The sequence below is a fragment of the Scylla paramamosain genome, chromosome 27 (assembly GCF_035594125.1).
Source record: "Scylla paramamosain isolate STU-SP2022 chromosome 27, ASM3559412v1, whole genome shotgun sequence".
NCBI lineage: Eukaryota > Metazoa > Arthropoda > Malacostraca > Decapoda > Portunidae > Scylla > Scylla paramamosain.
In genome coordinates this window covers 967,786-983,284 of record NC_087177.1, presented here as the reverse complement: position 1 = coordinate 983,284, position 15,499 = coordinate 967,786, and the positions used below count along the sequence as shown (strand labels likewise).

At 40.9% G+C, this 15,499-nt stretch overlaps 1 protein-coding gene and 1 long non-coding RNA gene across 8 annotated transcripts; both read right to left on the bottom strand.

Moving 5' to 3' along the window:
• Positions 1-29: 29 nt before the first annotated feature.
• On the bottom strand, positions 30-8,987 carry LOC135113998 (uncharacterized). Of its 6 annotated transcripts, none has more exons than XR_010275167.1 (5): positions 7,310-7,645; positions 4,264-4,367; positions 3,334-3,457; positions 2,541-2,745; positions 30-1,466 (listed from the first exon to the last, which is right to left on the bottom strand). It is a non-coding gene; the product is annotated as an uncharacterized LOC135113998 (long non-coding RNA). The 6 variants fall into 6 exon arrangements; XR_010275165.1 differs by lacking the exon at positions 30-1,466 and adding an exon at positions 8,914-8,987 and having other exon boundaries at positions 1,473-2,745; positions 7,310-7,408; XR_010275169.1 differs by lacking the exons at positions 30-1,466; positions 7,310-7,645 and adding exons at positions 4,627-4,706; positions 5,885-6,275 and having other exon boundaries at positions 1,473-2,745.
• Positions 8,988-9,419: 432 nt separating this feature from the next.
• LOC135113997 (very long chain fatty acid elongase AAEL008004-like) lies at positions 9,420-13,116 on the bottom strand. Of its 2 annotated transcripts, none has more exons than XM_064029591.1 (9): positions 12,836-13,116; positions 12,430-12,561; positions 12,022-12,314; positions 11,783-11,863; positions 11,404-11,460; positions 11,173-11,278; positions 10,746-10,918; positions 10,142-10,273; positions 9,420-9,926 (listed from the first exon to the last, which is right to left on the bottom strand). In XM_064029591.1, the coding sequence occupies exons 2-9, from the start codon at positions 12,497-12,499 to the stop codon at positions 9,756-9,758; spliced, it is 1,083 nt and encodes a 360-aa protein (XP_063885661.1). In that variant the 5' UTR covers positions 12,500-12,561; positions 12,836-13,116; the 3' UTR covers positions 9,420-9,755. The 2 variants fall into 2 exon arrangements, with proteins under 2 accessions (XP_063885661.1, XP_063885662.1); XM_064029592.1 differs by having other exon boundaries at positions 12,430-12,558; positions 12,836-13,020.
• Between the last annotated feature and the right edge of the window lie 2,383 nt (positions 13,117-15,499).

The following is a 15,499-nucleotide window of genomic DNA, read 5'->3' as shown; positions in this document are numbered from 1 at the left end:
AATATGAGTGAAAAATGAAACTAGAGGAATATTAATCAACATTTTATTAAGGTAAGGTGAGTTTACACCCTGACAAGAGAGTTTGCACACTACAGCCTCTTAGACTATCACTGGAACCATGAAAACACCCTTGAAAACCCTAATAACTTCCACTACAGCATGTTAAATTTTAGAACCATAAAAACACCCTTGAAAACCGCAATAACTTCCACCACAGCCTCTTAAACTGTCACTGGAACCATGAAAACACCCTTGAAAACCCTAATAACTTCCACCACAGCCTCTTAAACTGTCACTGGAACCATGAAAAATAAAAGAACAAAAATAGATAATGATAGCCCAAAAGAAGGAACACGACAAAAAACCGCCCAAAACTAGCCCAAAAGAAGGAACACGTGACAAAAAAACCGCCCAAAACCAGCCCAAAAACCACATAAATAGGCCAACATCAGCCCAACATCCTTCCTCCTTAACCTGGCTAATATAAACAGGCTGAGGGCGTGGCAGGGAGCTCAGTAGGCCTGCTGCATCACTAGCGGCAGCAGCATGGAGAGGCTGTCTACAATATAGCACACTTCTGCCCACATTACCCAGAATCCTGCAGAGAGAGAGAGAGAGAGAGAGAGAGAGAGAGAGACCCAAACAACACAGACAACACAACAAAATACACCCAAACACACCAACACACACCTCTACACCCCCAAACACCCCCAAAACATTGTCCCACACACCCAAACACACCTCTACACCCCCAAACACACCAAAAACACCCTTAAATATATCCATACACATCCAAACACCCCCAAAACACCCTCAAACACACCCAAACACATCCAAAACACACACAAAACACAGCCAAACATACCAAAACACCCAAAACACCCACAAACACATCCAAAACACCCCAAAAACACACACAAAACACAGCTAAACACCCTAAAACACCCTAAAATACACCCAAAACACCCAAAAACACAGCCTCAGACTTCCAAACACACAAAACACACGCAAAAACACCCCAAAACACCCCCCAAACACACCAAAAACATACACAAAACACAGCAAAACACCCTAAAATACACCCAAAACACCCCAAAACACACCAAAAACACAGCTAAACATACCAAAACACCCAAAACACCCAAAAATACACACAAAACACCCAAAAACACCCAAAAACACCCCTAAAACACCTCAAAACACACCAAAAACACACACAAAACACAGCCAAACATACCAAAACACCCAAAACACCCTTAAAACACCCCCAAAACACCTCAAAACACACACAAAACACAGCTAAACACTCTCGAACAACACAAACAAAACTATTGATATCACAACAGGTCCGAACGTCCTTGGAACAGCCCCTGGTGACCTCTGAATGCCAAACAGGGTACCCTTGTGAGAGGCCGTGCCGTGACAGGAGGCGAGGGCAGTGAGGCAGGGCACCATCAAAGAGGAACCTAAGAGAGGGGAGGGGGGGTGGTAAGCAGGGGGCTGGCAGGGGTGTTATGAAGTGTAAGGGGATAGACACACAGACAGACAAACAGGTAAGATACACAGGGTTTACTGAGGGTGTAGGGGAGAAACTGAGGATGTAGGGGACAAACAGGGTAGTTTAATAAGATGCAGAGGTCAGATAGGGTGTATTTATGGTGTAAGGGTGGATAGCAGGGGTGTACTGAGGTGTAGGACAGAGAGAGAGAAAGAGAGAAAGAGAGAGTAAAAGGTATCTCTTCAACCTACATTTAGATTGGTGTATACAAGCCTTACTTAATATATGTAGAGGTTTCTGAGCATATACCAGTATCTCTTATGGGTTTGTGTGTGTGTACCAGCCTTACCAACTTACCAAGTAAACTAACAATATATTTTAAACTACCACAACACCTTTAAACACCCTCAAAATACTCCAAAACACCCAGAAACACCAAAAACACACCAAAACACTCTCAAAATAACCCAAAACACACCAAAACATCCCAAAATACCCCAAAACACTCCAAAAACACACCAAAACACCTTCAAAATACCCCAAAACACCCCAAAACACTACAAACACATCCCAAAACACTCCAAAAACACACCAAAATACTCCAAAAATACTCCTAAACATCTCAAAACACATCAAAACATTCCAAAAACATCCCAAAACACTTTAAAACACACCAAAAATCCCAAAACACCTCCACAACACCACAAAACACTTCAAAACACCCCTTAACCACCCCAAAACACATCAAAACACTTCACAACACACCAAAAACACCCCAAAACACTCCAAAAACACCCCAAAAACACCTGAAGACTCCCTCAGAACACTGAAATAGAATAAAACACAAAATAACAATAATAAAGAAAACAAGCTGCAATACTGAACAGCAGGAACACAAACAAACACACACACACCCTGTAAACAAACAAACAAACAAAAAATAAATAAATAGATAATAGGATAAAAAAATTGAAAAAATAATAATAAAAACAAGCTAAAAATATATAAACCAATACAAAACACAACAAACCCACTCAATTACCAAACAAGACAGAATGGAACCTCGCAGCGAAACCGATGATATGCTGGTAATAAGTCACACAGGAGAGCTGAGAGGAATACAAGCCGCTGGTGTTGTGCTTGGAGTAACAGTCGAGGAGAGCAGGAGACACGGGCAGCACCACCTTCAAGCCGAGCAGGTCCAGGATCAGACTGCCGAATAACACCTTGCTTGTCCGTGCGTTCCTCTGTGGGTGTTAGGTTAGGTTAGGTTACGTTAGGTTAAGTGAGGTTAGGTTATGTTAGGTTAAGTGAGGTTAGGTTAAGTGAGGTTAGGTTAGGTTAAGTTATGTTAGGTTAGGTTAAGTGAGGTTAAGTGAGGTTAGGTTAAGTTAGGTTAGGTTAAGTTAAGTTAGGTTAGGTTAGGTTAGGTTAGGTTAAAAGAGGTTAGGTTAAGTTAGGTTAGGTTAGGTTAGGTTAAGTTAGGTTAAGTTATGTTAGGTTAAAAGAGGTTAGGCTAAGTTATGTTAGGTTAAGTTAGCTTATGTTAGGTTAGGTTAGGTTAAGTGAGGTCTTTTATATCTTTTATTTTTTCTCAGTATTTTTTTCTTATTGTACTTAGTTCTCTTTGACCAGTGTCCCTCCTATATATACCAAAAATAAAACAAAATAAATAAATAAATAAATAAAGTAAAACAAGAACATGTTTACGACTTTAAATCATTTTCCCGACACACTTGTGCATGGAGGCAGTGTTGCACGAGTGTTGAGTGACAAATATTGCATCTCAGCTTAGCAACACACACCAACACACACCAACACAACACCCTGCTCACCTTCTCCTTGATGTCCACAGCCTGTACTGCCCCTCTGTCCCTGCCGTCCACCTCACCACCACTGCCGCCGCCACCGCCATCGCTGCCGCCAATTTGCTTGCCGGATCGGAGGGTTGCCGTTGCTCTGAAAGTTACATTAGGTTTGGTTAAGTGGGGCCGTGGGAAGAGGATGTAGGTTAGGTTAGGTTTGGTTAGGCTAGGTTAGGTTAGGTTTGGCTATGCTTCGTTAATTAAGTTAGGTGAGGTTAGGTTAGGCTAGGTTAGGTTAGGTTTGGCTAGGCTTCTTTAGGTTAGGTTAGGTTAGGTTAGGTTAGGTAAGGCTTGGCTAGGTTAGGCTTGCTTAGGTAAGGTTTGGCTAGGTTAGAATTGCTTAGGTTACGTTAGGTAGAGTTTGGTTAGGCTAGCTTGGGATTGAGACACAAGATAGCCAGTCTTGGGGAGGAGGAAGCACCGGACAGAAGTTAGGGTAGGCTTCTTTGGGCTAGGCTTGGTTTGGTTAGGGGCAGCTGAGGAGTGTGAGGCTCCACCACGTTAGGTTAAATTTGAGGTAATATTTTAGTCATATTCTTCCTCACCACCAAAATTTTCCCACTGTAAAAACTTTAATATTTTTTTTTCAGAAGGCTATAAAACAAAATCACTCGTTTTCTCATCCCAGACCCCTAAACACCACCCCTTTCTTCCTTCACACACACACACACACACACACACACACACACACACACACGTTCCCTCACAGCACAAAGGAACATAGACGCGCAATTAAATCCACAACAGCAGTAGCATCGGCCAGCCAGCCAGCCAGCCTCTTTTAACTTAAATGTAGGAAACTTTTAAACACGTATATATAACATTTTCTTCTTTACACACACACACACACACACACACACACACACACACACACACAGCACTATATATATATCGTCTCACTTCCTCCTCGTGTGCTTATCACTGCTTCCGTGACGTGGGAGAGCGAGGGAGAGCGAGAGGAAGTCTTATCACCAGCTGGAAGGAAACCACCGCTTTGTTTACATCTGAAAAGAGAAAACGTGGGTGTCACTTCTGTCACCGGGGTTACTAATCTAAAGCTGAGAGAGAGAGAGAGAGAGAGAGAGAGAGAGAGAGAGAGAGAGAGAGAGAGAGAGAGAGAGAGAGAGAGAGAGAGAGAGAGAGAGAGAGAGAGAGAGAGAGAGAGAGAGAGATTGTCATATAACCATTTTATACTCAAGATAATAATAAAAGACAGCAAGAGGTTAATTATTCACTTTTCAACTTTCCCCACTTCTCTCTAACCTTTCTTCCACTGTGCTGCTGCTGCTGCTGCTGCTGGTGGTCTTCCTGCTTTTCTCTTTTGTCCCTCTACATTCGTATTACTGAATTCGTATAACTGAACATTACCTCTACATTGTATTACTGAATCAACGCCTAACCTAACCTAACCTACCGTGTACCTCTCTATTTACCCTCTACACATCCTTACAACCTCCAGTACCTCCCCCTGCTAGGACTCTAACACCACAACACCCCATCCAGACCCAGAATTTCCCCACACTTGCATCTAGTAGCTTCATATATCACAACACAAGCTATAACGCCCCTGACACGTTTCTACGATCATAGCCCCTTCCCAAAATACTCCAGAATCTTTTATTTTCCCTCAAGCACACTACTTCTACCCTCAAAGACCCCATTCTTACCTGCAACATGCCTATAACATAACCAAAACACCTCAAACGCAACTCCAATCACACTAAAACACATTAAAACACCTTAAACATACCCAGAACATTCCTAAACGCATAAAGAACATCCTAAACACATCGAAAAGGCACCAAAATATACCCAAACACACTTAAAATACTCCAAAACTCACCCAAATTGACTTAAAACGCATCCAAAACACACCGTACCAACCCAAAACACACTCAAACTCATCCATAACATCCCAAAACACATTTAAAACATCCCAAAACGCTGAAAACGGCCCAAAACACACTTAAAACACCCCAAAACACACCCAGACTGACCTAAAATACCCAAAATTACCCACAAACGCGGCCACAACTCACCCGTATCCACACAAAACACACCCAAACTCATCCATAACATCCCAAAATACACTCAAAACATCTCAAAACATTGAAAACAGTTCAAAGCACACTTAAAGCACTCCTAAACAAGCCTAAGATACACCAAAACACACCAGGAACGCTAAATATTGACTCAAACATCACCACATCCCATCAACACACACTCCAACACCCCGTAAACACCTCCAGACACACTCCAACACCGCCTAAACACGCCAAATACACTGAAAGCACTGTCAAGGAAGACAAATACTATAAAGACAGACAGGGCAGCAGGGAAAATTAACCTAAATATTGTTTTCTTAGCATTTTCCTGTTTTACCACCTCCTCTATTCCTTCTCCCTTCATCTTCCTCCTCTATTTCTCTTATTTTCTTACTCATTCTAGTCTTATCTACAAGTCTGAGTCTAGAAAGACGTGGAAACACCAGGAAAACACTGCAAAATACGATAAATATTACCGAGGAGACAGCGGAGCCGATCAAGGTCCCTGGTCCATGATGGCGGCCGTGACGTCACGGCAATTTTACGTACCGTAACGGATTTCATTTTAAAATTGACCCCTCGAAAAAATGGAGCTAGGCTGGAATGCCTTATATATTCTGACTTGATAAATACTTAAACAAATATCCACAATATTAAAACAGCTCTAGCCTGAGTAGTATTTAAAAAATATCCAAATGAAATATGGAAAGTGTTGAAATATTCGGCACAATTTAAATCATTGAAAAGTCCACAACATTTGAATTTTTAGGAACGTAAAAATTTTTAAAAAATCTGAACTATCATCTTACACCATCAAAAGCTACCTGGAACAAGAAGTAAACAAATAAAACCGAAATTGTGTAAAAACAAGTGTTGGAACCTAAATACGATTAAAAACCACTGAAAATTCCACCCATTTTCACTCAACAACAAGATAAAACACTTTAAAACATACGAACTATTTTTTCAAGCAATGAAAAGTTAGTTACAAGCTGAAATAGAGAGACAATAACATAAAAAGTGTAGTAATAACAACTTTTAACAGGACTATAAACCATTTTTAAAGTCCACTTATTTCTCTCAACAGGAACGAAAAAACATTTTTAAAATCATAAGCAATTTTTAAAAACACAAAAGACGTAATTAGAGCGTGAAATAAAAAAACAAGTTTGTCAAAATACTGCCAAAAAAATTATTTTCATAAAGCAACACAAAATTGAACACAACTCAACACAAGCAACGAAAACACTTCTAAAGCAAATAATTATTTTTATAAACCATAAAAACATGCTATACGAGCAGAATAAAGAAGTTAAGAAAAATACCAAAAAAATTTTGAAACCCACAGGATGAATCAGGTTGGCAGAGGTAGCCAGGCATCATGGCGGCCCTTGACAGTGGAGAGAACGGCCGCTATTTTGCCTGTTATTTTTCCATCGTAACTAAATGAGGCAATGGCGGATATATCTAGCTAGCGGATATGAAAGCCTAGTCATGGGGCTCCACTTAGTGACGTGTTAGGCTTACAATAAGTGAGAAATGAAGCAGATATTGGCGGACAAATGGGGAAGGCTGCCTCCACCTCAGCTGATAACATTAGTAAAGTTAATTTTTTTTACGTCTTTATAATTCCTGTCATGGTTAATTAGTAAGAGTTTTGTGGTGGAGGCTTGGAGCGCTTGTGGCACCGTGGAATGCTGAGTCACATCAATATATTCCTAACAAGGTGCAAAAACATGAAATACGAGGCTTAACAATAAATAAACAGTAAGGTTAACCACTGACCTGACAGCCCTGTGTTGTTGTTGTGGGTGACATGTAACAACACTATCATAGTTACCGCCTATTACATCAGACTGTGCAAATTACCTGGCTGGACAAGTGGTGGGCGGGTTTCTTACCAATATTAGCCTTGGTGGCACTGTAGGCACCTCCCGGCAGGCACCAAGCTTGCACCAGCACACGCAGGCAGCCACCACGGCCCCTGTCACTGTCTTGTTCTGCGAAAATACGTTAAATAAAGCAGCAGTTTATGGCACCCTTTAAACATAGTGCCTTGTGTCTGACGTCTGGTACTGTGTCGTCCCTCCCAGCCTGCTCCGCACAATACGCAAGCAAAACTATCCACAAGACACTTTTACCTTTCAATAACAAGCACCAACTTCTTTTATATTATACTAAACTAATAGAAAATTAAATGTAAAAAATTATAAGCGCGTAAAAATAAATCTCAGGCCATTATAACTGTAATTGTCAAAGTATCTAGACATTACTGATTGAAGCGCCAAATTCAAACTTGTCCTGGCGGGGCTTGCACTGCAATGTCTCGTCCCTTGTGTGGCGTAATGTGAAATAATTGAAAAGCTTGTGTGAATTGAAGGCTTGGCTTAATACTGTGTTATATCTCAGCTTATCATTATTAAGTATTTACCATTTGACGTTAAAAAACAATACTTCACAGAGATATCGAAGTATAACAGAGGCTCCCATACTGTAGCTAATGAACAACAGAGAATTACCAGCCTTTCTCTGTGTCAAGGAGAGCTTACCTGCATGGAATGAATAAATGTTTTTAATTAGTCTTTTGTGATTAATATTTTTAATATATCTGCGCCAATGTAAACTAGTATGTACTTAGAAGGCTTACCAATGTGTGGGTTGTGGTGGGTTTGGTGCTACTCAAAGGGAACACGTGCTGGAGAAGTCTGGGAAGCACTGATGTACAAATAACTGAGCGTATTTCAATTCACATAAGTCTCCCAAAAAAATAAAAAGCTGACCTCCGTTTTCTCTCACGAACGTAAGCATTTAGGCTATTTTTTTCTTTCTTTATTGTTTTTTTTCTCTCGTCGTCTCTCTCTCTCTCTCTCTCTCTCTCTCTCTCTCTCTCTCTCTCTCTCTCTCTCTCTCTGACTTTCTACGTATTTTGCCTGTCTGTCCTCGTGTGTGTGTGTGTGTGTGTGTGTGTGTGTATCTCATTTATTCGTTCATTCATTATTTCATCTTTCATTGTATTATTTACCTTTCTCTCTCTCTCTCTCTCTCTCTCTCTCTCTCTCTCTCTCTCTCTCTCTCTCTCTCTCTCCTCATTTTACGAAGCATATCACCAACTATCTAACTAACAGAGAGAGAGAGAGAGAGAGAGAGAGAGAGAGAGAGAGAGAGAGAGAGAGAGAGAGAGAGAGAGAGAGAGAGAGAGAGAATTTATAAGTAACCAAAAAAACAGACAGGCTGAGTGAATGTGTGTGTGTGTGTGTGTGTGTGTGTGTGTGTGTGTGTGTGTGTGTGTGTGAGGGAGAAAAAAAAATCTTGTCAATCACTGGGACCATAAAGAAACACCCATGAAAACCCGTGTCACTTCAACAAGTAGTGGAGGTACGGAGCAATGCCTCAAATTATGTGAGGAAATGAATAACCTCTCTACATCTCTCCTGCCATTCCGTTCTGCCCTGAAAACATGCTGCATTGATTAAGTGGATATTCATAGTATTATCTCACTACTCACCGGCTTTCCAGGGCCAGCATGCCTCACAAATAAGGGCACTCCGCTGGACGCCGCCTTACCTACCAGTGCACATGCCGCCGTGCTCGAGTTGTCACACGGCGCGGCCTTCAAGTGAGTCCAGCGTGCCAGATTGTTTTGGCCATATTATCGTACTATACAGGTTGAAATTATTGTACTTCTGGTAAAATTATCGTTCATATGTAATTATTCTAAATACTCGTATTATGCAAAACTGCCACTTTCCAAATACGGAATTTAAGTTATATATATATATATATATATATATATATATATATATATATATATATATATATATATATATATATATATATATATATATATATATATATATATATATATATATATATATATATACTTTAAAGTTTAAAGTTTCGGACTGGGGAGAATATACGTTGTCTGCCCACCAAGTACGTACTACAAGAAGAGGTTGAATGAGTCAAGTACTTTGATATCTCTGCGTTACACATGGTAAATAATTGACCAGCTATACAAATTTTTTATTATGGATATTTGGCATATAAATATGTACTATGAAGGTCTTAACACTACCTCTCCGAAACATCTGCAGGAACATTTACAAGTCGACATTCCAGAGCAGCGTATCCCATGCATTAATGCGGCTGATGCCAGGATCCGGTCGCTTGAGTTATAATGAGTTACTCAAATCATTTCCCATTGATGATCCCTATTGGCGAGTATATGCGTCTAAGGACTGGTTCCCTTGATCCAGAACATGCTTAGGTGAATGGCAGAGGCTGCCCGGTAGTGTGAAGTTTCTCCCGGGACGTGATTGATGCTGGGCAGGAGACAGGATAGAAGTCCTAATTGTAAGCATGTTTCCTTTCCGTAATGACATCTTGAAAACCTGAGGGCACGCAGGTGAAGGGAGCAGCAAGCGATTTATGACTGGCTACTGCAACTTCTTCCTTCTCTCCAGCATCACATCCATTGCCTTGCGACACTTTAGCGAACCCATTAGATTTTTCATTGACCTGAAATATGTTATTTTCGTTAGATATTATTATTATTATTATTATTATTATTATTATTATTATTATTATTATTATTATTATTATTAATTCATTTATTTATTTATTTATCTATTTTTACTTTCTTTAAAGCTTGAGTTTATCTTTGAGCTGCAAGCCTGAACAAAATATCTTGCATTCAGCTAAAACACTTGATTCAACAAGCTGGTCTGACTGACCTTGGTCCTATCCTTGCTGCGGTAGGCCTTCGCGTAGAAATCTGCGAAGAGGACGAAGAAGATGACCGCCTGTCCACACAACCAGCGCACCAGAGCAGGCGCCACGGGAACGTCACACTCCACGAACGCCAGCTGCGGTACATGAGGTGTAAGATGAGCAAATCTTTCAGTAGGAAAGACATTTGTACAACTCTAATACGTACGTACGTCAGCGGTTGAAACAAATGCCCGCGAAAAAAAAAATAAATAAAATAAATAAAATAAAATAAATAAATAATAAATAAATAAATGAATAAATAAATAAATAAATAAAATAAAAACAAATAAAATAATTCTCTCTCTCTCTCTCTCTCTCTCTCTCTCTCTCTCTCTGATAATGTCTGTCACTGGCCGCAGTCTCCTCTATCTAGAATCCCATCAAGCAAGTAACAACCAGAGCAAGCCATCATCAGTAAGTGGGGAAGTGGCATCATTCGACAAAACGTGACCAAGCCACGCCTAATAGCACGTTTGATTCCTACTGTTGCTTATTACGTGAGACCACAAGTATGTGGACAAGCATGTCATAATCCACAATCATTCTTACGTCTGCGGCTTAGCGTACCGACAAGGCGTGGAAGAAAACGATGGTGAACTGCGCCATCTGGAGGGTGGTGAGATATTTCTTCCACCACAGGAAGGGCCGCACGCGGGGCCCCATGGCAGCCAGCAGGTAGTACAGGTACATGACAGTGTGCACGAAGGAATTGAGGAGACCCATCAGAGTGCTGTGGCCGCCTGTGAGAACGTGATTCAATGGTTAAGAAGACAAGGAGGTCCTGTGGTAACTCGGAGCAATTATATCAGTCAGTCATTCTTAAAACTGTAGACACTATAGTACTTTCTAAGCAGCAGTACCACCACCACTACCACCACCATTAAAGAAGATTGAAGAAAAAGAAGAAACAGAACAACACCAACAACAACATCGGTTATACCACCACCACCACCATCACCAAGAAAAATTATGAGCAGCAGCAACAACGACTTACCCGGCTGGAAGTGGACGCCGAACCATAGACCAACGGGCATCAGGGCGTGGTGGGATACGTGCAGTAGGGAGATGTGTTCTGTCTTCTTGTTCAGCACGAAGAACACCTGACAGGAGACAAAAGAATGTGACAAAGAAAAAAAAAGAAACGAAAAAAAAAAAACCTAGCTAGAACAAGAAAGGAAATAAATACACTTCAGTGAGCCTCGCTGGGTATCATTCAGCCACTTACTGTGTCGATGAAGTCGATGAATTTAGAGATGAGGTACCAGTAGCCAATATTCATCATCTGTGGAAAGGAGAATGGAGTTGTCGAGAACAGCAGATGGCTATTATTATTATTATTATTATTATTATTATTATTATTATTATTATTATTATTATTATTATTACTACTACTACTACTACTACTACTACTACTACTACTACTACTATGCACTAGTAGCAGTAGTAGTAGTAGTAGTAGTAATAATAGCAGTAACAGTATTCATTAAATAAATTAATGAAACACTACACGCATGCAAGATATTCGAAGGACGAAGTGTACGCAAAGATCTGTCAAGTACCGTAACCTAAAGGTGTTAGAAATCTATCAAATCGTCACTACTTACCCTGATAGCATTTGGGTTGTCGGAGAAATCGCACTTCTGACATACCCAGTTATATTCTGTGAACCAACCGGCAAACCCTCCCTGTAAAAGAAAGCAGAGCACATGGCTATCAATGTTGCCGTCCTACAGTGGACTGATGGTCGCGTTTCTTTGCACACTGACCACAAGAGCATTAGGGAATTTCTTCAATAATCATGCCATCACGAGTAGCGTGGAAGAAAATGCTTAAGTGCTATTACCTCTAAAAACAGATAGGCTGAGAAGACGACCTGGAATGCGTTGTACATCATCATGTAGGGCCTTAGTCCCGACACAGGCTTCCGTTTGCTCATGTAACGCGGGGCCCAGACGGTGACAGCGTACACGTACAGTAGAGAGACCAACAGGTTAGGATAGGGCGATTGCATCATAAGCCAGGACTTCTGACGAGGATCAGGAGGCAGCTGCCGCGCCACCGTCATGTTGCCGTACATGAAGGTTAGCAGCGCGATGATGGACGCCCATTTTCCATTCTGCTTCAGCGTTTCTAATTCTGGACAGATGTTTAATATCTTTATAATTTGTACTGCAATGGTGTAAGTCAGTGTCTTGCATATATCTGGAATGTTGTTTCCAATGCATGTGGTGTGCCCCGCTTAATGGCTTACCATTCTCAGAAGTGACTGAAAATTTTGACACCGAAGACTGTTTTTGAGAGGTCTGTTTTTTGGAGTCCATTTTTCGGGAGCGAGGAGATGGGAGAGCCAGGGGTACTTTGGATCAGCCTGCAGCGCCTGCTGCTGTTGGTCAACAGAAAATGAAAGTAATGTATTAATTGTTAACAGGAGGTTATACCTACTCTTTTGTGTGTGTGTGTGTGTGTGTGTGTGTGTGTGTGTGTGTGTGTGTATATATATATATATATATATATATATATATATATATATATATATATATATATATATATATATATATATATATATATATATATATATATATATACACACACACACTCTAGTGACACCATCAAATTTCATTTGTAAATAACTGACAAATCTAGTAATTTTGCATTACCTGTTACAAGGAAGAAGACAGCGCGTGGGTGGAAGTGCTAGAACTGCTGATGATCCTTGATGCGGCAGGGAAGATTCACCATTCCCACTAAGTGTCTCGCTCAGCCAGTGTGAAACAGACACCAGGAGCAGTTGTGGGATGGCCACCGTTGCGCTCGAAAGCTGGACTGAGACAAAGGTAGAGATAGGAGCTTCAGTGACGCGCTGTAGCCACCTCCCACTTCTCGCGCATGCTCCCGCCCTCCTCCCCAACGCAAGGGAAAGTCGACATCAGCTTGACCCGACCACCTTCTCCGTCTCCTTCAAACAGCAACTCGCTCTTCAACCCCGAGGGCAAAAGAGCACCAGTGTGGCAGCAGAGGGCAGGTCCCTCCCAATTATGCTGGAACTCTCCCTCGCAACCAGTTTTCTCTTTTAAACTCTCTCACCGCGGGGCCATACAACCCAGAGCCATGGGGCACCAACCTCTTATGTTTTCTCCCTTCTCTGTTTTACTACTTGACCACATTTACTCATAATCACAAACACTACTGAGGGAGCCTTCGTTTCTCTCTCTCTCTCTCTCTCTCTCTCTCTCTCTCTCTCTCTCTCTCTCTCTCTCTCTCTCTCTCTCTCTCTCTCTCTCTCTCTCTCGTAAATCGTAACTGCACCCAAAATGACAGCCACAAAATGTTTCCGGTTTTACAAAAGTCTAGTTAGGCGTCACGTAGAATGCACCACTCATTCAAGATGATAGCAATGCTGCAAATTGTTTCTCATAAAGTGACGGAAAGAGTACATTGTTTGTGACAAACCTGAGAAAATGAAATGACAGCCTTTTATTATTTTCTGCATTTTAAGGAGGAAAAACATATAAAATGTACATAGCTAAAATTGTATTTTTCATCACTTCATTCTTTCACTCTGATGTTAAACACATCCGGGAAGTATTTTTTATTTGACAAGACTTTGTAAAGAATCGGAGAAGTCTTTCTGGTGTCCCACATTTTGTCTTACTTTAGATATGAGTACTCCAAGGCATTAAGGGCCGTTCACGGTCTTGTTGACTTAACTGGATAATTACGAATCTTAATTGTATAAAAAAAAAAGACATGTTAGTTCTCATAGTAGATATGCTGTAGAACACTGCATTAGTTATATCAACGAGACCATATCTTTCTACTTAGGTGACATACAAGTCATTTTTTTGAGGACTAAAAAAAAAACGAAGATATTATGTAAGGAGGGGCATGCGTCAATACGAACACTGAGGACAAGGCTGAAATTAGTGTTACAGTCTCATTACCGTCGTGAAGCTCCCACTAAGCAAAATGGAGAAGGAAAAAAAAAGAAGACCTGTCGCTAACGGGGTGGGGACTTTCTTCTCCATGCGAGGCTCTTGGGTGTGCCGGCAGAACAGGTTTATTTAAAGCTGGTGGGAGGGATGGAAGGTGTGGGATCTTGTTACTACCGCGCGTGTGTGTGTGAGAGAGAGAGAGAGAGAGAGAGAGAGAGAGAGAGAGAGAGAGAGAGAGAGAGAGAGAGAGAGAGAGAGAGTATGTACTACTACTGCCACTACTACTACTGCTACTACCACCACCACAACTACTACTATCAAGGCTTCTAAGGATTAGCTTAAGACTTTGAAATGAAAACTCAGGCCAGCAGCACGTACAAGTGTGAAACCTCGTCGAAGAAAGTAAAAGATGCGAATGCTTCTACAATGTTTTTCTTTTTTTTTCTGAATATTTTTCCTGGTTAACTTTCTCTGGCGGGCTTGTCTATCCTGCTACCTGCGCCTTCTTCCCTTCCACCTTTGTTTATGTGAGAGAGAGAGAGAGAGAGAGAGAGAGAGAGAGAGAGAGAGAGAGAGAGAGAGAGAGAGAGAGAGAGAGAGAGAGAGAGAGAGAGAGTGGGGAAGAAATTAATGCATGCGCACAAATATTAATGTAATCAAACGTATAGCTATGTGCAGGCAGTCGCGTACCTGCACATGTATCCTAATGACTGCCTGATTAGTATAAGGAAAGTGAAAAGGAGGAGAAAATAAGAGAAAAACTGAAGAAAGGTGTGATATGATTGTGTGTGTGTGTTTTTGTGTGTGTACACCATTACCAACTGCTGAGGAGGGAACTTGTCTGTTTCCAGGATGGCCGGGAACGCGGAGACAAGGTAGAGGTGTTGCTTTCTCCTCGTTGTTATGGATCATGAGAGTATACTGAGTTAATCGTGCCGTAAACAGTCCCTTGCGTGAGTTATAATAAGCTATTATATATGAAAAAAAAAAAAGAAAAAAAGATCCTGTTGTCATGACACGGAACTTTTTTCTTTTGAAAGTTTTGATATTAAGAACTGTAGTGGTTTCACGTTTACTTTTTTTTTTTTTTTATAAAATACTCTTCCGTATTGTTTTAGCTTCATCTTCTGCAATTCACCACAGTTTCGTAAATGCGTAGGTTGTGTTTTTGTGGTTTTGGTTGCGTTTGTGAAATCTAGTGGCTCTCCGCACTGCGATAAGAGAGTGAAAAAATATTTCAGGTGATTCCGTGTGTACTTTGGTTTTCTAGTTTTCACAGGATCTCTCTCTCTCTCTCTCTCTCTCTCTCTCTCTCTCTCTCTCTCTCTCTCTCTCTCTCTCTCATAGTCATCATACAAAAAGTAACGGTAGCAATCAAGAGAAGCTTTC

Bases quoted from the DNA above. Each gene is read 5' to 3' on its own strand.
- LOC135113997 (XM_064029591.1), bottom strand. From the start codon at position 12,499: ATGGACTCCAAAAAACAGACCTCTCAAAAACAGTCTTCGGTGTCAAAA. The intron at 12,315-12,429 runs GTAAGCCATTAA...ACATCTGTCCAG, and splicing joins TTCAGTCACTTCTGAGAATG to AATTAGAAACGCTGAAGCAG. The intron at 11,461-11,782 runs GTAAGTAGTGAC...TCCTTTCCACAG, and splicing joins ACAACCCAAATGCTATCAGG to ATGATGAATATTGGCTACTG.